The sequence below is a fragment of the Saccostrea cucullata genome, unplaced genomic scaffold (genome assembly GCF_032062105.1).
Source record: "Saccostrea cucullata isolate Sc308-1 unplaced genomic scaffold, CSIRO_AGI_Scuc_v1 ctg3654, whole genome shotgun sequence".
NCBI lineage: Eukaryota > Metazoa > Mollusca > Bivalvia > Ostreida > Ostreidae > Saccostrea > Saccostrea cuccullata.
The window spans coordinates 1-10,236 of NW_026935144.1; the positions used below are offsets into that span (position 1 = coordinate 1).

Here is a 10,236-nt window from a genome sequence, read left to right on the forward strand (position 1 = left end):
GCTGATTTCCTCCGGTGTAAATCGTTTTGTCTCGTGTTTGTATTCTACTTCAAGCTTTGGTTTTCCTCCCTCATTTGCGACTTTAAACGGCCAGTTTCATGTCGGCTTGCACACTCTCATCATTAAATTTGCGTCCTATCAGTCTTTTGGCATCAAAAATCGTATTAGCGCTGTTTAGTGCTACCTTATGGCACGCCGATTGGTTCAAAATTATTTTCTGCACGACCTTAAACAAAAATTACACGAGTAAGTAAAAACTTACACAAAGTGAGGAAAGTATAGTCACACAAAGTTATTGAAATTTACACAAACTACAAAAAAACTACACAATCAATAAAATATTTACACGATATAGTGAGAAAACTACACAAACGTAAAAACGAAAACTGCACGAGTGAGAATACAACATCGACATAATATGCGACGCATCCTCATTGCGCACATTTCATTAATATTCATTAGAGAACAGCTCAGGGTGGCTTGGATGCTTGAAACATATACCTATAAATTTATCCTAAAGGATGAGTAACGTGTTAGTAATATTTATTTAATCTTTTTAAAAAGGATTCAGTCTTATAGAATTCCGCTAGACTCTCAAGAATATGTACAATGTGTTTAATACAAGTATACACACAATCTTAAGGATTTCCATCCCTAATGGGACCTAATTCCCTACCCTTAAATGTCCGTCTAGTACATAATACACTGATATTATATTAAAGCATTTTATAGTAGAAAAGGATTGCCCGCGAGAAAGTTTTAAAAATGTCATTAATTAAGCAGTTGTTAATTATAAAAGATTGCATTGAAGTCTATGGGGAAAAGTGTTTGTTTTTCAAAATAAAAATTCAAATAATTTGAATATCAATAAATCCTGCGGTGGAAAGATGCATTTAAACATTGAAAATAGAATGACAATTGAAAACAATTTTTTTACGGGCTAAATTTTTTTTAATTGATTTTTTATTATTAATTAAAAAAAGGGGGGATAACTCTTACCAGAACTCAAGGTCATAAATTAGGACACGTCCCATTATACATACTAATAGTAATAAATGGGAAATATGTCTAAATAAACTGAGTATTCAATGACTACATATCAGTTATGTATTCATTTTCACTGAATTTGTTCCCATTAGGGACTGAAAAACCTTAAGTATGGAATATGAACACCCCCGATTAAAAACATTCTACACATGTATCAAAAACGTAAAGGGTTGCATATTACCAGTTGTGTGTTTAATTGTTAGATTTTTAAATTATATCATTCCTCTATTATTGTCTTTATAGCAATTTCTTTTGAAAGTGTAAAACATTGATATAGTAAAGGTCTTCATAAAAATTTATAAAAACAACATGTGATGTAATACAGGATTACTGGCAATTTATACAGTGATATTGAAGCATTGTTGCGATCATCTGGGTTGTGGAATTTGACAGAAAACTTTTTTGGAAATAAACATTAAAAAATAAAAAACTAGGCAAATAGTTGTGCAACTTTAAGTTTTATATTGAAACGATCGAATATAATTATTTTTTTTATATAACTATGTATATGACAAAGTTAAACATGTAGTCTTTACTTTTGAACAATGTGTAGTGATTTCCCTGAATATCCATGTATATGTAGAAAATTGTATGTAGTCGCTTTAGTTATGTAAATTTAAGCTTAATATACATGTATTATGTTTTTATCGAGTTTGCTTAGAATAGGTAAAATGCATATAAAGGAGTTTAAAAAATTAAAATTATAATATACACACACATATAATACCGGTATAACATCGCTTTTGATAGTGGGGAGGAGGTTAGAATTTTTTTGACAAATTACCTGAAAAGCCTAATTGCATGACAAGCGGAAAAAAGGAGGTGGGTGGGAAGTGTCCAAACTCGAAAATCCTATTTCGTTGAGGTAGTGAGGCGCCTTCAATATTCCACCTTCTGCCCATCTTTATCACCACCACATGGTTTGTTGGAAATCGAGTTTCATTTGAAGCCTATCTCTGAATGTGAGTCCATCACTAAAGATGAAAATGGGTGCCACCCAGGGAACACCCATAACTACTTCCACCAGATGATGACCGAGATGGCAGTCACTGGTCTTCAATGGTGTCAGTATGTGTGTGGACTATTTAATCTAACACTTTGCACTGTTGCAGTTTTTAGGCAGGACATGGAGAAATATAGATATTGTCTTTATCATAATTATTTAATTTGAATAAAATTTATAAATAAATTTAATTTTTGAAAATTTATTATGACATGAACTGTATAACAACAATCCACTAGTCAATCGGTTTATAAAAAGTATGTGTGAAGCGTTATAATTTTTGTACCTCCTGATTTTCAAAATCGAATTTATATCATTATCTATAAGATGAATTGCCACAAATTACGAAATTCAACTATCTCGTTTAAAGCAATACAGTTTGCTCTACAGTTTTTACGACAAGTTCGATTTTAATATGTAACAAAAGGAGTATTCATGCTCATCCTTAGTAGTTCTTGAAAAAATGAACTGTTTTCGAATTTGTAAAAAAAAAATTAATGAAAAATTATTTAAAATGTTAAGGAAAAAATATATTTAGAGCCTATAAATAACGATATTTAAAAAAAAATTATGAAATTCCTTCACACGGCAAATGTGTAAAAAAAAAGTCATCGATCCAGTATAGAACTGCCCTATAAGTGGAAATTTTAGAGAGACGCAAATTTTGCGATTTCTACCTAAGAACTGGTATTTTATTTTTAGCAAGAAGCAATTTTAGCGATTTTTTAAAATAATAACTAAAGAAGCTATTACGAGAAGGAAATGGAGATAACAAACAGTATTCAATATCAAAGTCCATAAAAAAATATAAAATAGGAGCAGAGCAAACACGGACCTCCGAAACATCAGAGGTGGGATCAGGTGCCATGGAGGAGTGAGCATCCCCCGCCGTGTGCTCATTGTCTTGATCGTGAAATAACGGAAAAATCCGTCGTCAATTCAGTGTATAAATAATGGACTAATGATTAGTATGAAAAACATCAGTAAGCATAATGACCCAATGATAAATTGTATTTGCTGAGAAGGTCATTGTATCGACCATAGAACTTAAGAAATGATGACTTTAAACAAGAGTGCTGATATTCTTGTTTCATCAACTTGCTTGTCAATAATTTACCTCCTTTTAGAAATTGTTCATACGTAGAGCATGCTCTTGCGTATCGAATCAACTGAGATATATACACTCCGTATGCCGATGATGAAGGTATTGCTGCATAAGTAAGGGAAGTTGACATTAAAAAAAATTAAATTAGTCACGTTTATCATACAACTTGGTTGTTAGGTTATCATTAACGCTTTTTCAAGTAAAATATCCAAGTATGAAACAGATGTGTCAGACTCTGTGGTATATATCTTTTATCTCAAGCTCTTCTGGATATATCGTATAGACGTAGAAATGGAAATTACTATTGTTAACTGACAATACGTCGTCGATATATCTGAAGGTCGAGTTGAAGGCCACAGCAAGTGTTTTCTTCTTTTCACGCATAAGATTTTGCACAAATTATGCTTCATATGAATACAAAAGTAGGTCTGTTAATAATGGAGCGGAATTGGTACCCATGAGGATTCCAATAGATTGTTGAAAGACCTGGTCTCCAAAAAACCACATAGATATTGTCAATCAGAAACTCAAGCATCTTCTTGATGCCAACTTCAGAGTACTTGTGTGTGCAATCAGAACCTTTTTTAACAAAATATTTTTGCAAATGACCAATGACCAGGTAAGTATTTACGACTTCCATTTTTATTGAAAAAGCAAAATTATTTTTTGCGTTGTCAGCACCCTAGGTAATAATGCCAAAATCAAATCCTCGCTAAAATTTCTACTTATACAATAATTGTCTCTTGAAAAGCGCTCCACCCTAAATCTCTTAATTTCAAGCTTCTGATGAAGTCACACAATGCTCTTTTTTAGCATCTTGATTCTATTACTGTCTGCTACCCCAGAAGATGAATCTTCTACAGAGGGGCAACTAAATACCCAAATGCAAGAAATACCAAATTGACAATTAAAAGCGTAACGATAGTTTAATAAGCTTACTTACATGTGTTTCTTATTTTTGATATTCCAGCATAAGTATTCATATGTCACCCAGCAATAAAAATGTTTGATGTTAAGTAAATCATTCAAAACAGCAAACTACAATCGCAAGCTGATATTTTTGTTCACAGCTTGACAAATGTAAAGTATTTTGAGAATGATTTAAAATTTATGATCTAGCATCAGGATTACCATCAGAACCTTAAAATGAAACTGAACTAATTTCATTAAATATTTTTATACATGTTTAAAATGTGTATTTACCGGTCCTCTCAAATTATTGTGTTAAAATTGGTGTTCCTTTTGGAGTGTCTCATGGATTATTCTGCAGATTTATTTTTTCATCACATTCCAATTCTAATCGTAATAACTACAAGAAATTGCTCTCCAATTCATTGTCTTAATTCCAGGTACATAGCAAGATAAAATAAAAAATCAACAATGTCTCAATTTGAATTCGATTTATTTTAAACAACAAAATATAAATTTTAACAATTGTAAATGGTGTTTATATATCTACATGAAATTATATACACATGTTTAATGATCTACATTATCATATATACATGATACATGAGAAAAATGGTTCAGAATTTAACAGTGGAGCAAAAATAGTGTCAATGATCACAGATTTAGTCCATCTCCTCTACTGTAGGACCACCATTAGTCTGACTAGCACCAGACTGACCCGGATTTCCACCATGAAGTTTGGCCATTATGGGAGAGCACACTTTTTGAACCTCCTTTAGTTTGAATTCGAACTCATCAGTTTCTGCTAAGGCGTTACCGTCTAACCATGACAGAGTTTCACTGCAAACTCTGGTAACAGTGTCTTTGTCTTCAGATGGGAGTTTGTCTCCATGTTCCTCTGCTGCCTGTTTGACAGAGAAAACATATGACTCCAGCTGATTTCGGGCTGCTATTTTTTGTCGTTGTTTCTCGTCCTCGTCTTTGTATTGTTCAGCCTCATTCACCATTCTATCTATGTCAGCCTTACTCAGTCGACCTTTGTCGTTGGTGATAGTGATTTTGTTAGACTTGCCCGTACTCATGTCTTTGGCTGAAACATTAAGGATTCCATTTGCGTCTAAATTGAATTCCACTTCAATTTGTGGGACACCACGAGGTGCTGGAGGGATTCCATTCAGTTCAAATTTCCCCAGTTTATTATTGTCTTTGGTCATTGCTCGTTCACCTTCAAAAACCTGAATGGACACTCCGGGCTGATTATCAGCATAGGTGGTGAATGTCTTTGATGCCTTGCAGGGAATTTTGGCATTTCTTTCAATGATTTTAGTCATGACTCCTCCAGCAGTTTCAATGCCCAAAGAAAGTGGAGTGACATCTACAAGTAAAACGTCTTTGATTGCTTCACTTGTGTCTCCCTTTAAAATGGCGGCCTGGATAGCAGCACCATAGGCCACAGCTTCGTCTGGGTTGATGGATTTGTTGAGTTCTTTACCTCCCATGAAATCTTGTAACAGTTTCTGGATTTTGGGAATTCTTGTCGATCCCCCTACCAGTACCACATCGTGAATTTTGGATTTGTCCATCTTAGCATCCCTAAGAGCTTTTTCTACTGGCTCCAGGGTAGAGCGGAACAGATCTGAACACAAATCCTCAAATCTGGCCCGTGTAATTTTGCTGTAAAAGTCAATGCCCTCAAAAAGGGAGTCAATCTCAATGTTAGCATCAGAGCTGCTTGACAGTGTCCTCTTTGCGCGTTCACAAGCTGATCTAAGTCGTCTTAGTGCACGTTGATTGTTAGAAATGTCTTTTCCATACTTGCGTTTAAACTCTTGCACAAAATGATTAACTAGTCTGTTGTCAAAATCTTCACCTCCAAGATGTGTATCTCCTGCAGTTGAGCGGACTTCAAACATGGAACCTTGGTCTATGGTAAGGATGGAGACATCAAATGTTCCTCCACCCAAATCAAAGATGAGTACATTTTTCTCACCTGAGAGGTTTTTATCGAGTCCATAGGCCAAGGCAGCCGCTGTGGGTTCATTCACAATCCTGAGAACATTGAGACCGGCTATGACACCAGCATCCTTGGTGGCCTCTCTTTGAGCATTATTGAAATAAGCTGGGACAGTAATGACGGCGTCTTTAACAGGTTGTCCTAGGTAAGATTCTGCCGTCTCCTTCATTTTGGTCAGTACCATGGAGCTGATCTCCTCCGGTGTAAATCGTTTTTTCTCATTTTTGTGTTCTACTTCAAGCTTTGGTTTTCCTCCCTCATTGACAACTTTAAACGGCCAGTGTTTCATGTCGGCTTGCACACTTTCATCATTAAACTTTCGTCCAATCAGCCTTTTGGCATCAAAAATCGTATTAGCGCTGTTTAGTGCTACCTGATTTTTAGCTGCATCTCCAATGAGTCTCTCGCTGTCTGTGAATGCCACATAACTGGGCGTCGTTCTGTTTCCTTGGTCGTTAGCAATAATTTCCACCTTTCCGTGTTGAAAAACACCAACACAGGAATACGTTGTTCCGAGATCAATGCCGATAGCTGGGGCTTTACTAGCCATGATTGTTTGTAAACACTAAAGTGAAAGTACAAATGTGTGTCAGATAATCACTTACTTTTGGTAGCGTATCCTCGATACAAAGTAGTAGTTTCTCTTTCAGTCGTGTGGGACTTCGTTTAACTGACATCTTTGGTTTGGGTCAGGCTTTATATACTATGAATGAAAGTTCTTGATAATACGAGATTCCCTTTTCATGATCATGCGCGATGAATCCCGAAAGCACTAATCTATAAATAGCACGAAACGTACGTAGTATGTGTAGCTTCGGCGGATCTAGAATTTTCGAGAGATAGTTAAAACCGATTTGATTCGATGAAAGAAAATGATATGAATCAACGCTTGCCAAGTTCTAAAGGAATGAATTAATGTCGCTATTGTAAAGGAATATACTGAGTACTTTAATACAGAGTCAGACGTTGGTATGACGTTGGTATACGAGTATATGCTAATTCTAAAATGTGTGAACAATTTTAATTTTAATACACATTTTAAAGACCGACTATGTTTTTTAATTGAATGAGTATGGAATATTCGATAAAAAAAAAGAAATTTAATTGATTAAATGTAAACAAAAACAGGGACCTATATAGTAATAGTATAATAATTAGTATAATAGGTCCCTGACATAAATAAGAAATGATACTTTACAAATAAATGGTATAGCTTATGAATTAATATAATGCGTTTTTCTCATATTTATTCATTTTCATGTCATGTTCATCCCTTGTAAAATAAACTGTTTCTGCACTAGTATGACACTGTATGAATTAAAGGCCTGCAAGTCGAACAACTTGTATTGGTGTATTATGGCATGTAGAGTTATCTGATATTACCTTTTTTTTAATTAATGTATTTAATTTGACAAAAACCATATGTGGCGCAAGTCATACGTTGTATACAGTAAACAAATATATAATCACATAAATTTTCATATATTAAATGCACAGTGGCGTAGGTCGGAAATTTTTGTTTTAAATGATTCTAAATGGTGCATTTTCCAGCATTTTTTGGTACTTTTTGTAGCTTTTTTCAAGACCGATCATCACAAATTTTTAAGGATTTAGAAAAATAAAATGTTTCAATTTAAATTAACTTTAACACAATGTTTTAGAATTTGCTTTAAAAAATTGTTAAATCTGACAAATTTAGGAATACAAGCAGTTGACTTCAAGTTGTTTTCTCTTTGAAATAAATACGCCTTCAATTAATTTTGTCGTATGTAAAGCTGACTTCTAAGATACAAGTGATGTGTATTTGTGTAATTTGTGTGAAAGTACAAATAAACCATTTAAAATAAAAAGATACAACTGATGTGCAACTTTTAAACACTTTCAAAAATTAACAAATTGAATTCTTTTCAGAATCCCTAACTAGTGCTCTTCAATTTACTTGAGTATACTGTCAATATGATATGGAATATAAACACGCATGCACTATTAATGATATTTCAAACTGAAGAAAAAAATACATAAACTGAAGAATCTGTCAAAACTAGAGGGTTATGCTAAGCCCATCTGATTTTGTAAAAGAAAAAAAATGGTATTAATTTAATTTTTAAAAGGGTAAAAAAGTACTGAATAGTAGTTTATATTCAAATAGTAAAAAAAAGCATTTTATCAGCAAAAGAGTATTACTGAGGAGAACCGTAACTATGCAGTTCTCTGTTGTTGGTACCTGATGTACTGTACATGTATATGACCTTGTGACAAGATGCAACTACCCTAATCTCTCTGTTGATTACCTGTGTATTGTGTGCGTTTAAGCGGAAAGTGATTTCCTTTTCTATAGTAGTTGATGTATATTTCACAGTGGTAAAGAACTATGGGTTTGTGTTTATTATAGAGTCTTATCAATGCAACAAAATGATAAAATGACAAAAATTCAATGAGCGGGGGGGGGGGGAGGGGAGGTGTTCTGACCCCCCCCCAAACCCACCTGAATCCGCCACTGATGCATCACGTATGAAGTTACATATCTCTTGTATATTTAACATATACTAGATTATGAATGTCAGAAGATAATGTATAATTGAAAACTATAAAACGTGTACTAAATTCACTTCTTAGTTGTTTATAAAGAGGACATGCAAATTAAAAATGGTGTTCATCTTCAACAGTTTGACAATTAATACAATATCTTTCATCTCTTGATATGATTGGGTTACAATATCTGCCAACCTCTATCTGTACTTTGTGCGCACGGCACTTATTCTCAATCGAGAACAGGCACGTAGTATCGTTTTTGAAAGTGGGGGGGCCAACCTGAAATTTTTTTTTACTTACCTGAAAAAGTTGACAAGCAAAAAAAAAAAAAAAAAAGGAAAAATTAAAAGTTACACAAAGTCGAAAATCCTATTTCGTGGGGGGGGGGGTAGTGGCCAACTTTTTTCAAGACCAACTACCTTTCAATTCAACCTTTTTGAGGTAAATTTTCTTTATAACACTACACTGTGCTGAAATGTGGGGGGGGCCAACCTTCCTTTCAGTAAACATTTTCTATAGTAAAGGTAATGTCGGGAGAAAAAGTGGGGGGGCCAGGCCCCCCCTGGCCCCCCCTGATACTACGTGCCTGGAGAAAAAAAGAACGAAGATTCTTGGAAATGGGAAAAATTAACTATATGGTTGAATTTCAAGCTTGTTTAGATTTCCTTGACTTATCAACTCGCTGTAGATTGATAATTTGCCATTACCCTTTTCTTTGATATTTATCATTTCCCTAAAAACTATATTCTCTAAATACTTTTCAAAATCATTTATTGATTATATGTATTAGCATTTGAACAAATAACTTAATCAAGTATAGTTTGTATACAGTATTGCCAACATGTTTTTCCATTTCCTGCAAGTTTTTTATCCTCTAAATATGCATGTTGTAAAAGTTTGAATTCTTTTGATCTGAAACAATTTTCTGTAATATAATGTCAAAATAATAATTTATAAATTCTGAAAATAATGGAAAGTGCACCAAACTCTACTCAACTGCTAAACTAGACGCTTTATTAATGGATCCCTTAAATATCTTTCAAGATGACATTTTGAATTTTTTTCAAATGGAGTTTTATCAAAGTCTTTTGTATTTTTTTTTTAAAATCACTTATCCAGCTAGATATTCGAAGCATAAGTCAAAATTGGCATAATGCATGATTCATATATCTAAAACTGAGCCTTTCCTGAGAGACTAAGATTGCTTGGTAACTTTGATTTGATATAAAATATGCTTTCCTTGCTCTACCTCCTAAATTCTCGCATGCATATTTCAATTTACCATAATTTTTTTAAGGCAACACCCAAATCATTATATACATCAACAAAAGCAAACTTTAAACTTCATTGTTTTACAACTCAATTTTTTTAACGTTTTTTTTACTAGAAAATACCATAGCATTACTTGTTGTGTACTAGTATTTTCTTCTAACTTCCATTCACAACAATATTTTTCCAATGAATTAATATTAAATCAATATAATTATATGACCTGCATTTTTTGAGAATTTTCATTCGCTGTTAAAATGTGCTGCTATAAAAAAATCTTTATACAACTTAAACCTTTATGATCAATTAAACGAAAATAAATAAATATAGTCCTTCCACCGCAAACAGACATTTATA

At 33.5% G+C, this 10,236-nt stretch overlaps 1 protein-coding gene across 1 annotated transcript; it reads right to left on the reverse strand.

Annotated features, from left to right (window-relative positions):
* Window positions 1–4,540: 4,540 nt before the first annotated feature.
* On the reverse strand, window positions 4,541–6,834 carry LOC134242013 (heat shock protein 68-like). The gene has a single exon (XM_062724020.1). The coding sequence runs from the start codon at window positions 6,626–6,628 to the stop codon at window positions 4,727–4,729; it is 1,902 nt and encodes a 633-aa protein (XP_062580004.1). The 5' UTR covers window positions 6,629–6,834; the 3' UTR covers window positions 4,541–4,726.
* Window positions 6,835–10,236: the final 3,402 nt, after the last annotated feature.